At 43.5% G+C, this 25,349-nt stretch overlaps 1 protein-coding gene across 18 annotated transcripts in view; it reads right to left on the reverse strand.

The window, feature by feature from the left end:
* The window catches only part of MAP2 (microtubule associated protein 2), a 218,440-nt gene that overhangs the window by 64,943 nt on the left and 128,148 nt on the right, over positions 1-25,349 (reverse strand). For all 18 annotated transcript variants that reach the window (XM_058809930.1, XM_058809931.1, XM_058809932.1 and 15 more), the window contains one exon: positions 4,007-4,292. In XM_058809930.1, the coding sequence (XP_058665913.1) occupies positions 4,007-4,268 (262 nt within the window). In that variant the 5' untranslated portion in view covers positions 4,269-4,292. The remainder of the gene's footprint in view (positions 1-4,006; positions 4,293-25,349) is intronic.

Genomic DNA, 25,349 nt, shown 5'->3' on the forward strand with positions numbered 1-25,349 from the left:
CCACTTCAGAGTGAGCTTCTGAGGATTACACTATCCTGTCCCTTTGCATCACACATTTCACACAACATGGAAATGTTTGGCTTGACAAAACCTACAGGTCTCATTCTCCACTCTTAATAATTCCATGGTCTTCACCAAAGATGCTCTGTGTGTGCAAGTGAGAAGGGACATGGACAGGCATGAAGCAGGGAGAACACATCAAAACTTGGTGGTCTCAGGCTGTGGGATGCTGCACCACAGACTGCACCAAAGGCAAGGTGGGTTCAGGAGCACCTCCAGAACAGTGTGGGATTTGTGTCTGGCAGAAGCACAGGGCTCAGCTGCTCTGCCAGAGGTAGACAGATAGTTATCTTAGATACTTACCTGTAATTAAGTACCTATTATTAGTAAATATTTAGAATAGAGACTCAACAAAGGTAAGGCCTTGTCAAGCCTCTAAAGGGGAAAATGATTCCTCGGGTCTTAGCTTTATTTTTCAGGTTCTGTGCTGCTTTAGTGTGTAACTCTGAGCTTCATTTAGGGGATGGTGAGCTCTATTCACAGAGTAGGGGGACAAAACAATTCCTTCTCTAGCTGGGGACCAAGGACAAACGATCCAAATTTCAGGCCCAAGAGCATAAACAATGGTGGGTTGAAGAGAGAAAAACAAGAAGGATGGGACTTCGTAAGTTAAAGTTATAATTGGACAATTAACTCCAATATGCAAATGGACCAGAACTTACAAAAGGGAGAGACCCCATGACCAGTTGTCCATTTTTTGACCATTTTGGTTCATCTTGGGTGCAGCCCTGGCTGGGCTCTTGTGCTGCCCAAGGTGCATCCACTGAGGCCTCCTAATAAATCCCTACTTCATTCTTTAACTCTGTCTGGCCTCTGCTCTAGGACAGCCTTCTAAAGGCATCAGCCCAAGTACATACACAAATTTACATCCACAAAATGCATACAAAAAGAAATAGGTGCTTTACCACCCACACTTACATCACACCCCTAATAGCTTCCTGTGGGCTATGCCAAAAACCCAGGGCTGTTCTCCTGCACGTATCTGCCTTTGACTTGGGTGCCTGCTGGATCAGGCCCTGAGGCTGCCCTGCCCTCAGCTCTGTGCACTCTGCCATGTTCCTATCGGTCCCTCTGAAAGGAGGGCATTGATGTGGCTCCATCATGCAGCCATTACCAGCACAATGCTGAAACAGATCAATCAAAAGCAATACAGCAGCCAGATCCAGATGATTCCAAACACTGAGGTCAGACTCAGTAACTCTTAGACACTGAGAGAGACATATATACACAAAGGCAAATTTAAATGTGCAAATCTAAAAATGTCACTTGTAGTGATGGATTGCATGTGTTTCAGGAAGAGCTGTCACTTCCTCCCCCACTACCATCCCTTGCCTCTGCATCACTGTGTGCATAAGGTGTCTGTGTCCTGGTGGCCTTATCCTAACTTTTCCCTTAACACACAGCCCTCTGATTTTACAGCACAAGCCCTGTGAATGGGTGTCCTGCAGCTTTGCTGTGCCTTGAAGGATCAATTGCCCTGCTACAGAACATCTCTCCCTTGGAGAGGGCCATTTTGTGGCTAAATCCCAGCTCCTGGGTCAGCCAGATGCGGCAGCCCTTCCGTAGGAGAAACACCTCAAAATCCAAAATTCACCAGGGACTGGGGTGATGGACAATCCCTGTTTGAACTAGTGCTCTGCTGTGCATAAGGTTGTGGCAGTTGCTGGGGATTTACAGACTCCAACATCAAGGCTGAGAAGCCAAAGATTTTCCTAGGTTACAGTGCTGGGCTTGTACCAGAAAAAAATAAAATCCCTGTACATCTACTGAAACCCACAGCTTGGTTAATTATCTCCATCGACTGTGGCTTCCTGTGCTCTTTCTCCCCAGATATTTGGAGTCACTAAGCTACTACAAATTATTAAATGATTCACATTATTGATAATTATGTCTATCAGAGTGGCATTTAAAAACCTCACCTGATGCAGTACCCCGCTGAAGCTACAATTTGCAAAGAGACAAACACAGCAAAGATGACTGAATATTGTTGTGAATAGCAATCCTAATTTCAAGATCAAATTCTGAATTGAACATCAAAAATCTACAAGTCCTGCCCCACACTGCATTTAGCACATCCAGCTATTAAATACTAGTTTGAAGGGGCAAAACACACTCTGGTCCCTTTCTACCACTACAGTAAGTTGCTAACTGGTTTCTCCTTCAAAAAGAGAAAAAAATATTGAAAGAAATGTGTCTTAAATATCCTACAAAGGTTTACATTGCCGTGATTAAATGTGGGCTTAGCCAGTGCCTGAGTGTGCAGTGCACAAGTTTCCAGAGAACCAGGCAAGCAGCTCTAGGGACTTTTCCCATGCTCAAGGACAAAGATGTCAAGAGATAAGCTATATTAAGACTCCCAAACAAAAGCTGTACATATGGACAGTAAGTCTCCACACCAAGATCTTAGAGTCTGAGCAGACAGTGAGAAAACTGCAGGGAAGGAGGAAATGAGGCCACAAAGTGGTGACTGAAGCAAACTTCACCTGGATGAAGAGTAATCTTGTTCCCTTAGCAAATGTGTGCCCCCAGCACTACTGCATGCCCTAGAACATGCTTTCTCATTTTGTCTTGTTCTGCTTTTAACCACTTGCCTCAAAAAGCAACATGAAAAGGCATTACTGTAATGCCTGCTGATGCCAGCAGTGGTTTTCTTCCTCCTGTCACCCATTAGCTGCAAACTCAAATGTTTGGATCTCTCTGTGACCAGCACTCAGAACCTGAGATTCAGAGAGAGCCTGAGAAAAGCATTTCCCTACCCCCTATCTAAGGATAGCAAATTCCTCTTCATCCTGTAATCCTCACTTTTGCAAATGTATGGGGGGACTTGTCCAACATGGGGTGACAAATCTGTGGCAAAGATGAGACACACACTCAGTCTCCGTTTGCTGCCTAAACACAGAATAAAGCTGGGTTAGAGCAAAGGGACAAGACATCATTATCATCTCCCCAATCATCAACACTGTGTTCACCTGAATGCTCACACATCATTTCTTTTACCTTGGCCAACATTTGAAAGCAAATCTGCAAGAAGAGACTTAAAATATAAACACATTTACTTTTAGTAGATATCTCCATTTCCAGCACAATTGCTTATGAAATTATTGTATGGTCCAGGAGCCTTAAAATTCTCCAGCCTCTGAGAAATTACAGATAGCATCTCCAAATGCTGTCAACAGCCAAAAAAACATTGCTAGAAAGATCTCTTTAGCATGCATGAATGGATGCATCAAGGGCAGTTGTGTCTATACAAGAGAAATTCTTCTTGCACTGTGCTTTTGGGGTTTTGGAGTGGGAACTCTGCACAAAGATAATTAGCATTTACTTCTAAAACAGGAAACTTGCTTTGCATATTTCATTTTGACACAGTCACACTCTTCTTTTTTTTTTTTTTCCCTGCAAACAACAAGCTGAATTCTAAAAACCTTACATAGTTTACAAATAGACTAAGTCCCAGTGAGCACCCAGTGAAATATGGCTGGGCAAGGATGAATAAATGCTGATAGTGAATTGAGCCAGAACGAGCAATGCATTATTTTGCAAACAGTACATGGTTTCAAGAAGGTCTTGCTACTTGTGAGCAATAACAGGAGAATCCATCCTTCCTGCACACACAGTGCATGAGCCATCCATACACAATATTAGGGCACTTTCTATTCCCTGGTAGCCCAGAGGACCGGAGCAGCTGCTCTGTTGCCACATTCCTTGATGGGTGACCCTGTCTCATTTACAAAGAAGGCCTTTCCTGAAGCCTTCTCAGAGCCCTGCCCAGAATCCTGAGTACGTATCTGGGCAAAGATGCAGTCCTTGCAGTGAAGAGCAAGTGCCCTCCCAAAGCACATACAGCTCCCCCATGGCATGCTGGACTCTACCTGACATCTCCTCTTGGAGAAAGCCCCAGGGGTGTGCAGAGCCCTGTGCTCTGCAGCAGGGCATGGAGGTGCATTACCTGCAGTCTCCCTGCTCCCTGATGACAGCTCTCCATTGATGCCATTCTCTTTGGTCTGAGCATACGTCCCTGGCTGCTCGTGGCCGCCCAGCCTCAGCTCCTCATCCTCTCGGTACGGAAATCCATTGGCACTTCTGACCAGTCCAGCGCTCGCGCCTCCCTGATCCTTCATCTCAGGTGAATGTGGGTGTGAAGAGGCCTCTGTTAGCTGACCTGAAGTCCAGTGTGGCGCCTTGGCTTCGTCTTTCCTATCCTCAGCCATGGCTCCTCGCCTTCAGCGCGTGGCCTGTAACGACATGAGTGGGAGAGATCAGCTCCAGGTGGGTCACTGTGTCCCTCACTGCCAGCACAAGCAATCACCAGCAGTGCTGCTGGTAAATCCAAGTCCAGCAGAGGAAAGAATTATCTCTGTGTGTTTGTCCTAGCCGTGAGTGAACTGATTTAAAGCCAAAAGAAACCACCAGCAGTAAAAATTATGGGTCAAGTCCTCCCTGACTCTCACATGCCTTGCAATTATTAGCACCGTTTTCTTGATGGCTGCCCATTCATTAATCTGATTTTAATGCATTAATTACAGTTAAAATATCGACCCAATTAACAAGAAGTGACTCTGTCATCTCAGTGCCATGACCCATTTCCAGGGCAATGAAGGAAGAATGCCACAACTGCTACAAGTGAAGCTGCTGCAGTGAAGGTGTTCGTCAGGCACAGCAGCACAAGGTGACATGGCCTCTCCAGCACATGCAATCTGCTGCTTGTCATGACAGAAGCCAAGTCTGGGAATGTGCACTGGGTTCCTGTGCATCCATGCTGTTTGACCCCAGTTAAATCCCCACTTGCTGTCATGTGAACATTCACACACACTTGTCCAACTTTTTTATCCAAAACAGTCCATGGGGAACAGTTTGTTTCTCACACAGTTATTTACACTCTCTTTTAACTATCAGTATTTGTACAGAAATAAAACTAATCATTATTTGCTATTTCACACATATTTCAATCCTGTTAGTTAGATCTCATTTGTTCAAACCAAGGAGAAGCCACTGCATAAGCCAAGCACTTGGCTATTCCTCACAGATAAATGCAGCAGGAGCTCCTCAATATGTAAACCGAGGAAGGCAAGAACGCATAATCATGTTTTGATGATACAGTAGCCTCTGGAGAGGAGAAGGCGACCTGCCCTGAGTTTGCTACTTCAAAGTGGAAACCAGCAGGCCTTTTCCAAAAGCACTTGCCACCTCCTTTTTTCCCTGGGAGAAAATAACATAAAAGCAGCGAGCTGAATGCAGTCAACCAGCCACATTTCACAGAGGCTGAGTAGTCTAGAAAAGGCAGCACAAACTAGATAGTGCATGTATTCTGCAGATATTTAACAAAAACAAACCAGAAAAAGAAACTAGTTTCCATAATGTCAGGTCAGTTCGAAGAAAACCTCTAAACATAAGAAAAGGCTATTTGCCAGACAATCATTCATAATTGATAATTTGACCTCTTTCTGATCAGACATTATAATTTATTAATAACAGCTTTCAGAGCTGCTGCAGATTTTTTAAAAACCATGATGAACCACAAAATTAGATTTCATTCACAATATGTGACTCAAACTGGAGTTCCATATCAAAAAGGACTAATAACTCTTCTGCCTCATGGTGAAATCATGTTGTTTTACAAAGTGCCCTGCCCGCTCTCACCCCGAGCCAGCATCATTCCCTGGAGATAACTAACTGCATACAGACTGAAGGAGCTGGTGAAACTTGCAGTGAGCAAGTTTTGCAGCCCAGGTTTTCCTTGGAGCTGTACTGAAAATGATGGGATGAGCAGTATCACAAAGAGAGGAGCCAAGCCTCAGTCAACCAGAGGTAAGAAAAGAGTGAACACACTCCACATCCCTTTGCTTTCCCCACCTCTGTTACCCTAATGGGAGACTCAACAGGGAGACATCCTGCCTGTACAGACAGAGCTTTAAATCCACATCACATCACACCAGCCCAAGACGGGCAATAACTCCCAACTACAAAAAAAAATATATATACCTCTGCCTCTAGATCTGTTTACTGCACGATTCTAGAAAACATTTTCTCATCAGAGCCTTTCCAAAACATAAGGCCATGGGACAAATATCTCCCTTTTTACAGCAATGAGCAGCACACACTCAAAGCCACCAACATTTGGGATATGAGGGCAGAACAAATTCTGTTCTGCAGGAAACAGAAGGAGGCGATTCTCATTTATGTCCCTTGGGGAAACTCAGGAAAAAACTACAAAAAACCCAGAAAAAAGAACCAAAGGAAAAGCCCAAGCCCTAACTCAAGGTTTCCTCACCAACCCAGTGTGCTTTGAAGCTGAGAGCAAGACCCAGGAGCAGGATGAACCTGCCCACCAGCTTCACCAGTTCAGCCCCTGGTCACCCATGAGAGGAGCTCAGAGGCACAGCAGGACAGGGAGGGTTATGAAAGAGCCAAGTGTAAAGAATGTGGCTCTGAAAATCACTGGGACAAATGTAATGGTTCTATTCCAGCACCACAGTTTGGTAGCTATTATCCATGAAGTATCCTTCCTGGTTCCAGGCAGACACTCCCTGCCTCACTTGAAGCTCTTGAGGAAGGATATTCACATCCCCACAATGGACTGTGTCACACAAGTCCCCAGTGAAAATAACAAAAGTGCTTTTATCTTTAAAAATAAATACAGTGGGCAGACTTCAATGCGAGCTGCGTGTATCTGGAGGCAGAATTTGGCTCAGTATTTATAAAAGATGGTTACAGAGTAAAGCATGGATGAATTCATTCTTGCCTCTCTGTTATTCATCAAGTGCTCTCAGGGTTTATAATGGTAGGAGAGAAACAGGGAGTGAGTCACACAATGCATCTTTGTACTCAGCAATTTAGCAATGACTATCTGCTGTGTGCTGTGATTCATCCACAGCTTGGGTTAAAATCCAGAATACACAGGTGTGCTTTGCACCATCAAGTGAGCTGTTTTTCTTTCATTTCATTAGCATACAATGGAATTAAATTAATCAGGTAATGTAAATATTGACAGAAATACTGAAGTGGCCAGACAATACAGCAGAATTTAAATAGTGATAGCTATGTAACAAGAAAAAAACTTGAATAATTTGGACAACCTAGGGAAATACTGTACTTCAGGGAAGTAAACAGTCCTTTTTACCATGAGTTTCTTATTCTTTGCATAAACTGTAATGAAGGCTTTCAAAAAGACATAGATAAGAAGGCACAGCCAGTCCTCTAAAATGTCATGCTCCTTTAGTTCAAATTGATTTGGATCTTTGAGCCTGTCTTTGCTAACCACTACAACAGAACTGCTTTATCAGGGAAGACACAGCAGCAGTCTTCCAGCAAGTTCTCACTCTTTGTGGAGGTTAGTGGTAGGGAGGGGGTGACCAAGGAAGTGCTTGACCACAGCAGAAAGGGCAGCGGAGCTCACAGCCAAACCACCAGCACAGCCCCTTACTCCAGAGCCATTCTGGAGCAGGCTGTGGTACCACACAGCACAGGTAACACTCCTCCCTCAGGATGCTCCTCACCCTGAAGTCTGACCAAGGCCACCCATGCAAATCACAGTGTAGGACTGGGGTGGGGCATGTCCCCTCGTTCCAGAGGGATCAAGTAGGTGCTGTTGAGCCCCACAGATCACAGCAGTGATGCTGACCCACACCCATGGGCCATGCACAGCCCTCCCAAAAAGGTTTTCCTTGCCCAGAGTGACATGGAGGACACTACTGAGCCATTGCTTGTCTGGAGAGATAGTGCTCCACTGGCAGCAGCAGGGAAGAGATCCTTGGCAGACCTTAATTCATGTCATTGTAACTCAGTCAGTGCACTGAGGGGACAGCATCATAGACCTGAACTGGACATCTTATCTTCTGAACTAATAACCTGGAGTAGAAACTATGATAAAAATGGACCCTCCCAGCTGTTTCAGACATGGGGGAACTGCACAGAGACAGAAAATACTTAAACACAGAGGGACAAATCTCGTGGGGGATGTGTGGTCTGACTCTGCAGTTGCCTCCTCCTTTTGCAGGCACTCTACACATATTTATGAATCCATATGCTCTTTCATGTGACACCAGCTCCTGCTGCCATGGCTGGGTTGAACCAAGCCTGAATGCTTTGAACTCTATGCAGAGCAAATCACCCACAGTAATACAGCATAAGGCCATGATATGCAAAACCCAAGATAATGCTGATTTAAATTTCCTGTCGTGCTAGCTGTCCAGAATCATCTTAGTGTTATATTAACACTGCCTTTGCATAGAAACTGATTAATTTTCTGTAAATTTCTTACTTGTTAAGACAACAGAATTAGGCCAATATTGAATGAAGACTTTTGCAAAGAGACTGCCTTCCTGTTTCAAGCCATGTTTTTACCTGCTCTTGTATCTATGAGTGAAATGAGGATATTTAATTTCAGGGCAGCTAATTCAACAACTAAAACAAACAGCTACCTGGATACATGGAAGAAGAGCTACAATTCTAGTTCAGGCAAAAATTAACACTGGAGGTTGCTGAAAGGAGAGACAATACACTCTTTAAAAAACAGAAAACCAAACCCTGGCGGGGTGCATGGCTAGATCCTGAGCACAGTGGGAAGAAGAGGGGATGTGCTCTGTGTATGGCTCCAGGACCAAATCCTGGTTCTCAGAGGGCAATTTAGCTCCGATTCCCCAAAGCAGAATCATCTGCCCTGAGTTGTAGCTGCTTCCAAGTCCAGAGCCAGAATAGGGAAGGGATTCTCCCTAATCTGGAGTGCACAGATATGGCTAATGACCTCAGGTATCCAGGGCTTCCAAAACTCCTCAACTAGACTGCCTATAAGAGATTTTTTAAAGAAATTTAAGAAATTCAGAGAATTTCTTTCAAAGGAAATAAATCAATGAAGTGACATACTCAATTTTTTTTTGCAGAAAGAAGAGCACCAAGAATTTTAAAAGAAATTAAGGTATCTTAAAAATTAGTTACACAATACACAAATAGGGTGCAATCAAACTTACACTAGTAAATAACACAACAGAAGAAATTTCATGACCACACACCAACTGTCCAACAGGGATGATGGATCTAAATATTAAATACTAGGCACAGTGATTTAAAAGGTCCCAATGGAATTTTCCAGTAAATTTAACTTACTAACAACTACATCTAGAAGAGCCAAGGAAAGCAGGGAGGTATCAGGAGGCTGGAATAGAAACAAGAGGCAGAAGGTGGGAAATTTAGATGGACAAGTTCCAGTGACCTCCTGGCCACCATTAAAGCTCAGGCTGTAGTATATAGTACACAAACCTCACCAACACTGTTGTCTGCATAGACTCTCCACATATCCACAAAACAAAAAGGCCAGTTTTGGATGCCATTTCACTCCTGCATTTCAGCTAACATACATCTCTCAAATTAATGTGATTCTTTTCAGATGTGAGCCACAAAATAATTAACCAAAGCTACACTTGATGCTAAATGCCAAGGTGCTGTAATTGCAATAATATGGAATATTATTAGAGAGAATTATACATTCTCTCCACTTTACCTCTCTAGCTGAATAAACTGAACAAATTTCTCTGATATTTTAGAACAAATATGATTTATTTCTTTCTTGTCCACTGCTTGAATTATTAGCTAGATCCCTCTTTTTCAACAACAGGAGCAAGACTATCCCCTTAAACACCACCTTGCATCCCTTAAAAATGCAGGCAGTGTTTACCTCCTTGCACTTGTACTAGCATTTGGTGGGGTTTAAAGGCTTTTTCATTTCCACACTGCAAACAGTTTGTCAGTAGCCACATATTCTCTGTAGACAATCCTTTTCATTGTACCTTGGATTACAAAACAGATGAAAATAATGGATGATGCCTGCACCAGAAGCTGAACAAAGGAAGCTTACTGGGGAAAGATGAAGAAAATGAGAAATTTTTTCCCAATCTGCATGTCTGGCTGAGCTGAGAATGAGGGATGGCTGCAGCCTCAAAGCAGTGGATCAGATCTGCAGCAATGGCACAGCAGAGACAAGTCCTCTGATCCTTCCTGTGCATTGTCCAGGCCTGTGACAGCAGAGATTGAAACCCTTCTCAGAGCTGCCAGCAGGTGAGCTGGACACCAGTGGAGCCAGGCAGGTGGGAAGGGTGGGTCATCTCACTGCAGAAACTGCCCAGCTCCTAAAGAAAGGGAAATGCTTTCACTCTGAGAAATGTTTATCTGACCAAGCCCTGCTCTGTGCTGAGCTGCAGACCCTGCTGGGCCAGGTGTGCACCCAGGTGTTGTACAGAAGGGATGAGATGCAGCATGCTGCATTTCCACTGGCAGACCACAGGCACAGGTGAATGAGCCATTCAGCTGTCACTCCTTCCTCCCTTGGGAAGTGTCCATTTCTCTGGGCTGCTGCAAAGCACCTCAGCTGACTCCTCTGAGACGTTTTTGCCCACCTTAGAGGGCTGCCCTCACTCCCATGCTCAGGGACCATATATCAATTTACTCAAACTCCAGAAATGTAAAACTGCATGCCCTTCTCTAGAAATGGTGACATCAGGTACTAGCAGCTTGTGACTGAAAAATACCCCAATAAAAAACCTACTAGAGCTCTCTTCTAGATAAAAAGAATCCCTGTGCACCCCTTCTTGCTTCAACACCAACCCTTTCCAACAAACCCTTGCACTCCTATCTATCATGATTGCTTCCTGCAGGATACAGGAAAGGTATTTGAGCTGGTGAAGGAGATGGTAACCATAACAACAGCACCATAACAACTACAAGTGATATCTGAAACATGAAATACAGCAGGAACTTATTACTGATAAATTTGGTCCACAGTAAGAATGGGAAAAGCACCAAAGCTGCCATAGCAGTTAGTTCAGGTGTCAACACAAAGAAACACAAGTGTCCCTGGATTAAACTGCATGCAGTCCTTATCTTAACTCCTCATCTTAAGATGAGGCACATGACAGCCCTGTCTCCTGATCTGGATACAGAGAAGTCTGCTCAATCCTGCCTCAGATCTCTGCTGTCTTAAGGGAGCAGGAGGGACTGAAGGATGGAAGGAGTGCTTCTGGGAAGCCAGGAGGTTTCCTGGCAGCTCCCAAATTTCTCAGTGGAGCTTTTTGTTCCCACGAGAGTCACAGAAACAAGGCCTGAACAAGAACAGGGTTCCCCTCAGGGGAGCATCTCTGAATCAGACACACTGCATTGACTTTTCCACCGAGCACAATTTCAAATAGGCACCATGCACTTCAGACAGGGCACTGCAGCTGGCAGGCTTGTCTGGAACAGGAGGCTCTGCAGCCCTCAGCCAGCAGCCATCTAAACAACCTGTGCCAAGGCTCTGACTTCAGCTCTGGCAGAGAAAAAGATTCACCAACATTTGTGGCTACATCAGCCTTTTCACCCTCAGTGCAGAAGGCACATTAAACCCACGACAAACAAACAGCACTGGCTCCAAGGGCTGTGGCAGATGAAGTCACTTGGGGTGTGATCAGACAGGGAAGCATTCAAAGGCATGGCCCTCTCAGGGCTTTTCACAGGGAATTCAGCTCACTGGGTTGATACACAGGATTGCCAGCACAGGCACACCAAGCAGTGGGTCCTTTCCCAGTTCAAACACTTTGTCACCCTCTGCACAGCTTTTCTCTTTTAACCCCCTTGTTCTTTAAAACAATGCAATAATCTAACTGGAAAACAAACCTTTTTTCATGGGACACTCCAGAGATTTCCAGGCTTAATGAAATAAATGCTCAACAACTCAGTCCAGATTTTTAGAGTCTGTTTTTTCCTACTAAAATAATTATAAAAGATTTACCCCATTTAATACAAACAAATCCTCAAAAAGCTAAGAAGAATAGAGGAAATATTTAGTTCATGGAGGTGATTTTGAAGGCAAAAGATGATTCAGATTGCACCCAGGAAATCTGACTCCAAATGAAGAAAATTTTTTTTTTCATATTTCCCTCTTATCACAGTCACTTCAAACCTCAGTAAGAATACAGTTGAAGATCCATGACAACACCATGGCTGAACTGGAGGATAGGCTATGCAAGACAAGAGTACTCAAAATACTATTTAAGGAGGAAAATCCTTCATTGGTCAGGGAGAAGTGTAAAATGTGACATAGCCATTGCAGGCTAGGGAAAACAAGGCAAAACTACAAGAAATACTCCCAGAGATATCACACTAAAAGCACTGCCAATGCTGCCAGCATTCCACAAGTTTGGCCAGCTAAAATCTTGGCTGGCTACAGACATAAATATTGAATGCTGGGTTCCCCTCCCCACTGCCATTTCCATTATAACTTTCAGTGCTTATAAACAGCTGAGACAAAGGCATCTTCTTTTTTATTGTACAGGTACAGAAAGACACTACAGCAAACGCTACACAGTACAATCATCTCATTCTCACATTTTCAAACCTGTTTTCTGAAGAAGTGTCAGCCAAATTGGGTATTTGCCACAGACCCTACAAACAGGCTGCACAGCTATGTGCTTCCTTTGCTTTCAGGTTACAATTGATCAGCACTTGTGCTTGGACAGGGGCTGGTAAAGGTAACCCACAAAAAGACTGGGGTGAAAAATCAAAAGGGTTTGTTTTCCCCACACTGATCTTACTAATACACATTGATTTGATGTTGCATCTCTTCTCTCAAGAGATTCTAGGATGGATGACAGCTCACATTAGGCAGTGAAAATTAATTAATTATGCTAATTATATTACTTGTATGTTCTCCACCTGCCAACTGCATGTGAGCTGCTCCTCATGCAGGTGAGGCAAACTGGACCACTCAGCAGAGGTGATACAAACTTGTCTGCTAAACAAAAACACACTCAACAGAATCCCATTTACCCAGAATAAAGCACTTTAACTACACTGGTACATCTTTGCCTTCTCTGGACACATAACTTATTGACACAATCCTCATCTTTTCTGGTTTCCCCAAGATCTCATCAAGCATGACACATTTACACATGATCTTGTCTTTATTCAGGGAGCTTTTAATTATATTTTAAAAATGCTGCCTCTATAAATGTGTCCGCACATTTTGATTTTTCAAAAGTCTTACTTACCTTTGAAAACTAATTCTACTCCTGCTACAACATAATCTTTGAAAAAACCCAGATGCTATCTTTGGGAACACCATCATTTCAACTACTACAAATGGCATAACATATGTCCTGGGTTAATTTCTGGCAGATTCTTCCCTCTAAATACATGCAGGGGAACCAGCCTAGAGTAGAACTCTGAAACACAACTCTCTGCATCCTCTCCAAGGCCATGAACCCAAAAGGAGATCCAGGGATGGAGCTCCTGATCCAGCTGCCATCCTAGCTTAATTCAATCCTTCCATATGCTGAATTAAAGCAATATGGTTGATTGTTCTATAAATGAAAAAGCACCACAAACATGATGATGCTAAAATGAAGTATGAAGGGGATAACAGGAAAGGATCTTCAAGCTGCTCCAGCTTGTTCGGATAAAAATTCCTGCTGGTGTGAAAGAGGTTTCCTCCTTGAGTCAAGGACAGCAGATCATTCTTCTGCTGAGAGTGCTTTGAGCTTCCCTTCCTGACATTCAGACACACCAGGCAATCATGCCAGGCACACAGGAAAGTAAAAGCATTGCATTGTCTACCAGAGACATTGTTCATTCATGCAGAAAAAGAGCATCAGGCAAAAGAAAGCTGGTGCCCAGGCCCCTCCAGCCAGACTCACTTAAGCAGCTTTGATTCTCAATTTCATGGCCAGGAAAACTTAGAGGGCCCAGGAACCCATTAGAGCCAACAGGAGTCAAAGCTTTTGGCTGTGGCACAAAGCTTCTAACTGTAAATAAATAAATAGAAATAAGGAGACAAGGCTTTGGAAAACTGATTGGGAAAGAGGTTATCCACAAATTCAGCTTGTTTCTATATTTACAACGAACTTGGCATTGATTAGTTAGTGCTAGAATTTTCTTTCCTAGGGAATGCCTGAGTAGTGTTTCTTGTACTGCAAAATCTTGATCAGAAGTGGTAAGGTTATTTCATCCCTTCATACTATTTTTTAACTAGTGATGTTACAAATAAAGAACTTCTTTTAAATACACCCTTATACTTGTATGACTTAAAAATATTCTGCCCACCCACACTCAGCCACCCACTTGTATGACCAATGACTGTATACCCTGGCAAATAAAATAATCTCTCCCTATATCAAAATGAGAATACCCAAAATCTTCTGTGCTCTAAATAGTAAAATCACAATATTTGGGGATAGTTTTATCATACGTTTAACCTGCCAAATCTTTATGCAACCAGCCTACAAAAGAAAATAAAGCAGGCAGTCATTCTCTAGCCTGTTCAGGCAAGGAGACAAGAGGGCAGGGAGGACAGAGACAGCATTGAAGGAACTTGGAGCCACAGGAGCTGATTTTTCAGTTCTTGCTTTCAGAGGAAGTTTTTCCTTCAAAAGCGTTTCAACTGAGCTCTTGGACTGTGCACTGAAAGAGGAGTGCCTCAGCCGGTACTTGAACTACAGTGATATTTTAAAAGCTTAAGTTTTAATTCCTTGTGGTTTTGAACTTAGAAAATTCAGGTATCTAAAGCATAAGCAGGAACCAAGTCACTGAGTCACTTAGCCTTTCTGAAATCTTAACTGCAGGATTTTTTGTCACAGCAAAGACCTATTCCAGAGACTTGTTTCCTCCCTAAGCTCCTGTGGGAGTGTGCAACTACCTGATCCTTGCTACAACAGGTTGAGTTTAACCTTGTTCTGCTGCCACCCCTTTTCTTGACCCCCTTGCCAAGGAGCTGATGAATGTTAAGTCAGTGGCACGCTCCTGGGATAAGATGAAGAGTGAATGAGTCTGTGTGGGGTACTGAACAAGCCCAGACACAGGGAGAGGGAAAGGTAATAAATTTGCATTGGATGAAGGAACAGCACGTCAAGAATGGTAAGAAAAGGTCTGGAAAACCCCAAGGCATGAGGCAGAGTGTGTGGTTTTTTAATACAGAGAGACAAATGGTGGGAAGAAGGAAAGCTAGGTTGAGCTCTAACCAAACCATCCAGTCTGGACTCCTGCCATTAGCAGTGGGCAGCATGAGCTGCTCCAGATGAAGAAGGAGCAAGGAGCTCCACAGAGCTTAGGCCAAACATCTGCACTTTCCCAATGCAAGCAACACAGTTCTGGTGATTTCCATCAGAGCCTGGTGCCTTCATGTCTGCAAGGACCCACATCATCAGGCTCTTTCCAATACTTAGCACTACACACAGAAGGCAGCCCCAGGGTGACCTTCTGGACAAGGAAAATATCCTATCTGTGTCCTTCCATGGACTGCAGCCAGAGATTTCCACTAAAAGCACAACAGGTACAACAGGTCATGCAGAGCACTGATGGACACAGAATATTCACACATGCACTCAAAGGTTTCTGATGCCTTTTTTGAAAGGTTCCCAGAACCCAACCTGGATCTTGGATTTGTTATGAATTTCTCTCTACATTTCCTTTTGCAAAGTCTGTCAGCAGCACTAATGCTGATGCTTGTTTAGGATGCCTGAAAGCATTAATTATTAATCACAAATGAAATAAAGTAGACCTGAAAAAAGTACAGAGAGCTCAACAAGGATGATAAAAGACCCAGAGAAGCTTCTGTGAAAGGAGTGACTAGACATGCTAACTCTTCATCCTGGGAAAGAAGGGAATGCGATAAATGTTTACAAAAATGCACACAAGTGTGCAGGGAGAAGATAAGGAGAGAAGAAAAAAAAAACAATCCTCTCTCCACAAAGAGCTACAGTGCATCAAACAGAACTCACCAGTGACAGGTTCCCTGCAAAAAACCACAGCAGTGATTCTTCCTACTGTGTGGAATGTATAGCAGGGGGTGCATGATGGAATTTTACACAGGTTCAAAAGCAAACTGCTGAATTTTTCTGTCATTGTTTTTACCATGGTTTCTTAATCTGAGAGCCTTTTGGGGGAAAGCAATGTTTTTACCACATAAATAACACGTAGCTCTAACGTGGATTAGCAGCTTTGTTTGCTATTTTAATGTTGACTTTAATTAATTGTGTGGTTTCTTGTCATTCATTTTTAAAGGTCATTAAGTGTGATGAAATATCACATCCCCTCTCTGAGCATCACAATGCTTAACAACTTCTAATGAAAAAACACTGTATGATATAGACTATTGCTCTGCAAATGAAAAGCACCTATTGATCAGACAGGCTCTAGCAAATGAACAGCTTTGTTGGTCTGACAAGTTTGTAACTGAAACATAAGATTAATCCCAGATATCCCCCTCTGCTGATGCAGCAAAAGAGGGTCTACAGACCATGCCTTGCTCCTTGCATGGAGCTGGAACACTACATGAAGAAAGGGGGTGCCCATTTTCAACTCATTCTGTGGAATCAACTCAATCACCTCATGTTAAAAATCCAGAGGCAGCACTGAGGTGACTACAGTGACACAGAGGCAATTATCAGGTGGGGGAACATAACCGGGAAGATCAGCTGAGAAAAATGTTCTGCATCAGGGGTGCTGCTGAAGAGGAACAGCACATGGGCAGCCAGGAAGACAAATGGCCCTTCTAGAAGGACCTGGTTATGTATCCAGAAGCACTGCTTGTAACAGGGCTGCTGAGATAGTGTATGTAAATGTTTTATAGCTGAGAGGCCCAAAGCTCCAACAGTGCAAGCAAAGTCTTGTATATTTTCTTTTTCATGTAGGGCAAGCAGTCTGGAACACATGTCCCACCAATGACCTCGACTCTGACCCAGAGGGGCTGTCTCTGCTTGAAAAGATGATTCATTCACTCTGCCAGAAGGGCTGAATGAATAGGCAGTATTCAGACTGCAGAACACTTATCACTTGGGATTCCCTCAAAATTTAGGTCTGACATGACTGGGTCAGTAACCACGAGCTTTTGTTCCTAGCTCCTTGAACAGAAATGTCTCCTTGCATTCTTCAGTGCTTCCCACAAATCAGGTCGATTTTTATGGCTTGCTAATTATCACTGCTAGACTTCTGCAGGGCTTCATGATGAAAAGTAGTGTATTTCTGAAAGCTCAGGGCACAAAACTTACAGAATAAATCACTATCAGGCAGCAACAAAATCCAGCCATGGCAGCCATTTGAATGTACACATCTGGGTAGTGCCTAACTTCATTTGTTTAGGAATAGCAAGTTTCGTTCTGCTTCTGTTGATAGAGCATACTAAAAACAATTTGCTTTAATTGCCAATAATGCAAAAGAAGCAAAACAAGTAACTGTCACAAATCAGACTTTGTCTAGAGGTGCACCAACATCTGTCACGCATACAGAGCTATCTGAAACGCCATTAGGGTTGCACAGTTACACCTCAGGAGCTGAGCTGTCAAATAAAACAGAGATAACTGCATGGGTATCCTTCTACATATATAGGCTACTGCCTAGGTCAAGAAACATGTTTTGTTCTTCCCATTCCCTCTGTCTGGGTTATCTCAGTACCCACTGCACCAGCTGCCCATGCCACTGCCCCATGGTCTTCAGTCCCTCACCCAGGGCCTGTCTGTGTTTGCTGTCCAGTCATTAATTTCCAGTTTTCCGTCTTGGACTTCTGTCCCATTCAGCCCCTCTCTCCAACCTGCCTCTATTTCACTGCCTTTCCATCCTCACCTTTCCCCACACATCTTTTATAAAATCTGTCTCTTCTGCCCTTCGCTCCCTGCTTCCACAAGTTCTTAGCCATAAAAAGAAAGTACAGATTCAGTCATGGGAAAGCAAAGAACTCCCAACACAGGCATCTCAAAGGCTTTGCTACATACTCTTCATCAGCAGAGTGCTGCCTGACACTCAGATCTGGACTCTGTCCAAACTCCTGGTGCTGCTGGAATGGCTTTCAGGAAGAATCCACTTGAATTCTGGAAGTTTAGATGGAATGGTTTTTGACTCTATGGGTCCCTCTTGCTGAGAGTAATGCAGCGTTCATTTCTCCTGCTGTGGATTCCATAGTCTCTGGTCTTTTCCTCTGGCACTGCCACCACAAAGTGTCTGAGCCAGAGCTGCCCCCCAAGGCAGGTTAGCAAAGTTCTGATTTTAGAGGGGAAAAACTTTCATAAGGAGAGTTTAAAATTTTTTGTTCATTGGTTACTTAAGGAATTTCTAGACATTTCTGTTAATTCTGTTCACCAGCTGGCATTTTAGGATGCTGTTGGGCAAAGACTTTATTTTTACAAACTCAAGGGGTGTAAGAGTTGCTAAATTTTACCCTACCTTTTGTTTCATTTATGGGGCTGTTTCCAGTGTTCAAAGTTCTAATATTCCTCTATGTGGCAGCAGCTCTCTGGTCACAGAGAGCAACAGACAACTTTCCCAGGCAGTGTTCTGGAAAAGACTCTGAGAAATCAGAGAAAAGAATGAGAAAAAATTCTTATCTTGACTTGCTACACCTGATATTGTGAACATGTGGAATGTGTTATGGAGATGTGTTTACCAAAGGGTGGTTCCTTAATTAACCAATGGTGATGGTGTTTGGATTGGAGGACCAATTAGGTCTACCTGCAGCAAACTAGGATATAAAAGTATGGGTTTCTTAATAGAAAGAAAATGATCAGCCTTCTGTAAAAGCACAGAGTCTATGTAACTTACTACCACGTCCTGGTGAGTTGTGCTGACACCTCCCCAGTTCTAATGTTCTGCCCCCATATCCCTAACCCCAAAAACTCTGAGGACAGGAGATGGAACCTGCTATGAGGCACAGGTGATCCACCTGCTGTCTGCCATCTCCCCTCATTTCTATCCCCTTCTCAGGGCTGTACTGGCCATAACACTCTGGAACTACCCTGACCCACGTCCCATTATCCCTCAATCCTACCTCCCTTCTGGTGGTTTAGAAAATGGTGCCCACCCCATGAGGGAGGCCGCCATGTTGAGTTTGCTCCTACTCTCTGTTCTCTCGTCAGGTCCTCCCCCTGCGTCAGGACCCTCTCCTTCCATCCTGGAGTCCACCTCCACACCTGGAACCCCATTTTGACACAAGGCCCTTCAGGGCAGGCCCCACTTCCTCTGATTCAGCCCTTTCCATATCCCACACCACTGGAAGCACTCATGGCGCTGAGTGGAAGGCAGCCATCTTGGCTACCACAGGCCCCAAACAACGGGCCGTATCAGTCAGCCCTAGAACCCGCTCTTCTGCCAAGAGGCAAACTTCCTCTTCTCAGGAAGAGAGTGAGGGCTCATCCAGATTTGAAGATGAGCCTGAAGACTCATGGCAGAAGATGCAGAAAGCAGCGGTAAAGGAGGGGGATTGGGAACTGGTGTCCCAATTTCAAGTGACACCAGCGTGGTATCGAAGGGGAGCTAACCCACAATGGGAATCCATCTCCCACAGGGAAATGGAAGACATTTTAAAGCTGTGAAAGATCATGGGAGGAACTGACCCTGTTTTAACAAATGCTGTGTTTGCAGCCCCTGTTATGATGCCCCATGACTTGAGACTTATGTACATCCTACTGTCCCCCACTGAATTCATCTTGTGGGAGGCACTATGGAAAAAACAACTACAACAAGTCTTCAAGGACTATGCCCAAGAAGATGGACAGGCACACTTAACATTAGACCATTTAGGCTGGGGAGGGAGATTTCACTAAGGCAGAAGACCAGGCAACAGACCTCCCCTGAACTGTGTTAGAAGATGTAAAAGATGCAGCAAAACCAGCACTTTTACAGACAGCAGATGGGACAACATCAAATATTGAGTTTACTGACATTTTTCAGGGACTCATTGAAGCACACCATCCCCACGCAGGTCGTGGCCATCAAAAGGGACACAACATTCCAAGGCCTCTGCCTCCCCTCATCTCTCAGGGAGCCAGTGCTGAGCAACAGGCAGCAAGACAGTTCTCCCAGATCTATTCTCAAAGGTATAAAATTACCTGAATTTACTCAGCCTGAGCCCTGAGACAAGGTTTGTCCTGGGCAGTGTCCAGATGGTAGCACAAAAAGTCACACTGAGTCTCCTAACAACCCATGCAACAGACCCCATGCAGAACATCAGGACACCTTTTTCTGAATTCCACAGACCCCCACACACACACCTCCAAAAATTATCACAAGCAATAAACCACCACTGCTTTCTCTGCACTTAGTCTTGCACCATGTGAAACAAAAGACCCCCTCCCATCAAACATTGGATTCCCATTCAAAACTGTGAGAATGAACCCATGAATAAACAGGCAGTAAATTCAGTACTATACAAACTAAGTGTATCTGTGCCAGTATGTCCCTCCTCAGCCTCACTCCTCTTAGCCCCTCTCCGGGCACAGGAGAAGAAGTGCCTCAGCACACAGCCCATGTCCAGCCCCATACCCATCTCTGAAACACCCCTACAGCCATGAAAGTGCAGATGAAGACACAGGTTCAGGGATAAAGACTTCCTGCTGAGTTCACAGATTGTCATAGTTCCCTCCCACCCCACAGCTGATGTCTGCACTTTATTAGGTTAAAGTGGCATTTGGAGGCATTTTTCCAGGGTAGAGTATTGAAGTATTTTCCAGCATCACTGGGTACCCTACATATGCACGGTCAAAAACCAAGGAATTATGAAAATCACTTTTTTTATGACAGAATACTTACTGTCCATATACTTACCATATTATAAAAAGAATGCCTTTGCTGCTGTCCTTTTAGCTGCAACCAACTTGAAAGACTTCACATGAGTGGGGCTGCAGCACAAACTAGAATAATGAAATCCTAAAAGCTCCTTTTCCTGAAGCACTGCTAGGATGAAACCCTACTGCGTGCATGCCAATTGGCAAAGATCTTCAGAGAGGATTTACTCTGGTGCTTTGTCAGTGTTCCTCTGTGAATATTTTAAAAAGTCAGAAGATTTTTCTTGAAGCAGATTTTTGCAGTCCTCAAGACATTTAAATTTTCTTCAAATTTCTGACCAGTTTAGAGGGCTTTACTTGTGATATGCATATAGTTAACATCGGGCTAATAAAGACTACAACATCCACTTCATTATATTTGACATAAAGCCCATGATCAGCAAAAAAAAAATAAATTACCATTTAAAAAATATAGTTGATGTTTCAGACATGAAACACTCAAATGACAGGCTGCTTTGAAGAATGCACTGCACTTCACTTTGTTGTACCATTTCCAAGGAGCATTGCTGATATCCACCTGCAGCTTGTGAAATGCAGGTGCTGTTCCTCCTTTAGCCACAGCAAGGAACTACTAAGGTGTGCTTTTAAATAGAAATTCTATCAATACTAAATGAACACAAAGGTGACAGGAAGTTATTGTATAATCAGTTCTCTATATATGGTTAATATTTCATTGCTCTCTTTGTTCCCTGGCATGAAATCCAACATGGCTCTATTTTCTTTGGCTCTTGACCTTTTACTCTTTTTTTACTGATTTACATGTTCAAAACCCCAGGAGGCTTTAATGTGAAAGATTCCCAAAGACAACAGGAAGATTCATGAACACTGTTCAAAGCTCTCCTTATCATGCCAGAACAATGTTCTGCAGCCAGAAAGATACAGAAAGAGCTCCCATTAGGGACGATCAGTGCAGCATTCACAGTCTTCTACTCAAATTCCCAGACTAGCTCTCAGGCAATGGTATAAAAAATAAAGAAAATAAAATAAAGGCATAGTACAAGAAAACTTTTCACTCCACCTCTTCTTAAAATGTAAATTTAAAAAAATCATTGCAATTTAACTCCCAACATTTGTTTTTCCAGTTCACCTGCTGCCAAACAAGACACCTGATCATAAGAACAGGGACAGCAGCGAAGCCCAGTGCTGCAGCCATGGTATAGAATATACACTAAGGCCCCTGGACATCCCCATCTCTGCAAATCATTGTGCAGTGTCAATGCAAAGCCAAATTAGGCACAAAAGGGCAGAACTGGACTTTAATACAATAAAATATATAAATTGAATAGCCAGACCCTAGGCAGGAAGAAGTCCAAGCAATCAACATGTTCTTGAGCAGGAGGAAGAGCCGAGTCAGTCCAGCCCTGCAGCAGAACAGATCAATAATACCTGTGTGGAAAGCCAGGGAGACAAGGAGAGCTTTTTTCTCCAAATCAAGATGTCTCTATCCTTACCCAACCCCTAAGTGCAGCATTCTGTCTTACTGGCAATCCTTGTGCTTCTGAAAATTCTACTCTCAACACTTTTCTGAAGGTGTGGGCTTGGTCCTACCACCAGAGCCAGGCATGTCTGCTGGGAAATCACCAACATGCAACAACAATCCCTGACATACTGCTCCTGGGACAAGGATATAAATCTCCTGCAAGGAAGCTAGGCAAGGATATTTGGGGTGTTACACTGCTAAATACTTCAATCCTTCACTGCTCATGTCCTGTAAGCAGGCTGTAATAACAAAACAAAAGAAACACCGAACCACACTACAAAAAAAATGGAACTTCATGTATTTAAGAGCTAGAAATACCCAGTACATTTTCTCATTGTAAATCAAGTTTCTTTTTCCTCAGCAGCTTAGAGTGAGCTGTATTTTAAATTTTCTAACACCCCCACAGGATTACTGAGCTGCACTAGCTTGGTAACTGCCTACTTGCAGGACTGCAAGTACAGGGCACTAGAAAATTACTGGGTGCAATACAGCATCAAACACAACGCATTTACACCACACATGGCAAAACACTAGACACAACCAAGTGACTCCCATGAGTTAGCATGTTTTAGTCATGTAGTGTTTTCAAGATCAATTCATTAACAGGAGGTTAGGCATTCAAATCAGATCCTTAATGGCTTCATTTTAACCCCTTCCTGCTGCTTTTTCTCTGCGTCTTTTCCTACATGAGAAATACATGATAACTCCACACAGAATTCCACAGTTTCTCAAGCATTTTCATGTGCTTTGATGGGGACTCATGCTTGCAAAAGTGAATCAAAACATCAGTCACTAAAACTGCCTTCCTCAGGAGATACAAATATGGCATAACTGTGATGCCAGAATACATCTGAAAGAATGAAACAGCAACGTAAGGAGTACATTACACACTACTTTAATTGCATCCTCTTTACAGAGAGCACAACAATGGAACCTGGTAAAGAGATGATGAATGTTTTCTGCATTTAGCACCACCTGCTTCCATTTTACTTCCCTTGTCATCTCTGCACCAGAAACCCTGAAATAACCAGCATCACTGCAGTTGTAATGACTTGAACACCCACCTCAATCACATACAGAAAAAAGCCTAATTTTGTAGGCTTTGGTGCTTTTAAATTATGTTTGTTACCATGAGAACTCGATTAAAATGCCACCCACAAGCTTGCAGAAAGGGGGTAAAAACAACAACAAAACAAAACAAAATGAAAAAAATCTACTTTTAATCAGTGGTAGTACACTTGCTGCATTGCAGCATTCTCACAAGCTCCCCAGCCTTCTGCAGTAAGAGGCAGCAGAGACACCCAGAGAGATTTATTTTGCTGAATACTTTATTCAGGAAAAAATTTAGCTGACGGTTCGGTTGTTGTCCAGTACTTTTATGCAATACTCCATTCAAGGAAGATAAAGTAAACATATATGCTCTGCACCATGATACAAGATTTGATTTGAAATCCAGGCAATTACACATATGTTAAATGTGAGGGCAACTCCGACAGCCACCCAGGACAAAAAGGTTTTTTGTTAATATCTGAGATAAATCAAAGCTATGAAACGCTCTGCTTTCCCCTTCATCCTGCCAATTTGTTAGCTTTTTACATTTATGCTGATTTTTATGAAAATTTACTTGTAGAAACTCAAGCCATAGCACTGTATCTTTGAGGCTTCTTGCTTCGTTTTTCTGTTTAATTTACAGCCTTACATTTGGATTAATGGACACTGCATTCCTGCAGTCTGACTAGGAGCCAGAGTCTGCACCCCAAGCCTTCAGCCATGACAAATCAGATAATTACACTGTGGCTGAAACAAAAACCAGCAACAAACCACACCGAGCAGCTTGGTCAGCAGTGGATGTGTGAAATGCCACAACTGATGCAGACTGTAGGAATGGCCTGCAGGCAGTAGTGGGCAAAATAATGGAAGAGTTTCCCACCTCTGACTAGAACAATTCACTAAGCACTTACTCAAAAGGAGTCACAGAGCTCTCTCTTTAAAGACATATCTACTCCTCCACAGGAGGGAAAGGATTGCTATTGCGATTAAGAGACCACCTAAACTGTATCTCATTGAAGGTGAGAACAGAATTAATTTCCCCGTGAAAGATCAATCACCCTCTCCACAACATCATCCATGTTTGGAGCGCTAGGCATCCTCTAGGCTTCAAAAGCAGCAGCTCCATGAGGAAAAATCTACCAGCCAGAGAGAGGAGAGAGATAGCATGAACATGAGCTATGCCAGAAACCCTGGATACCACCATCTCAAAAGGAAAATGTAAACTCAGTTGATACAAGGGGGATAAAACAGACCTTTGATATAGCTTCAGTGGAGCAGGCAGGTCTCCCAATCCTTCACTTGCATTTTTACACAACATTCATAGCTGCTCTCTCCATTTTGAATGTTATGTGTAATGTGTGCCCTTGCAGCTGTACTTTCACCTGCCATGAGTTAAGCATCACAGATGACAGAAAGTTCCACCAGAGGAAGGAACAAACCCATGCACCAGGGATGGGTAGCAGGGATACCATAAAGACAGAGATATCCTGTCTGAATCACACAGGCTCCATGGGAGGATTGCACCACCCGGGCTGGGGGAGGCACAAACATCTTCCAGTGACACCAGAGGCTCTCAGCCATGCAAAAACATACAAAAAAGTGTATTTACTTGAACTTAGAACTTCACATGTGGAGACTGTCATAACCCCTACCAGGCAAGATTCCAAAAGAGACTTTTTAGATCGCTGCCAGCCATATTTTGGTGAAGAATTCTAAGGAGCATCTATCACAGGTAATTTCACTGAGGTCAAGAGAATTACCTTGACTTACCCCACCTCCAAATTTGTACCCACTGACTGACTGCAGCTTCCATGTCAACCCCTTCCTGCTCCTGCACGTGTACAGAACTGACTCCCACCAACTTCCATGGGTTGTACACCACACAGGCAAAACATGAGCAAAGCTTGACCCTGCATACTCAGAAAACCATGGCGCATCTTGTACAGGAGGGTGAGACGTGGTGCAAAGAGATATGAGGACTGAGCTGATAGCAACAATCAGACTGACATTAGCCATGGCTGATCTCTATGCAGCCCACTTTCACACTGATGACCCACAACACAGTGTCTGTGCCACTTTAGGCCAGCAGGACCAGCTCAGACAGCCCTTGGCTCAATGGTATAATTTTCTATTGCTTTTCCTCCTCTCCTTCTCCCTTTCTTTCTGTTTTTTCTCCTCTCCTTCTCTCTTTC

The sequence above is a fragment of the Ammospiza caudacuta genome, chromosome 8 (genome assembly GCF_027887145.1).
Source record: "Ammospiza caudacuta isolate bAmmCau1 chromosome 8, bAmmCau1.pri, whole genome shotgun sequence".
Lineage (NCBI taxonomy): Eukaryota > Metazoa > Chordata > Aves > Passeriformes > Passerellidae > Ammospiza > Ammospiza caudacuta.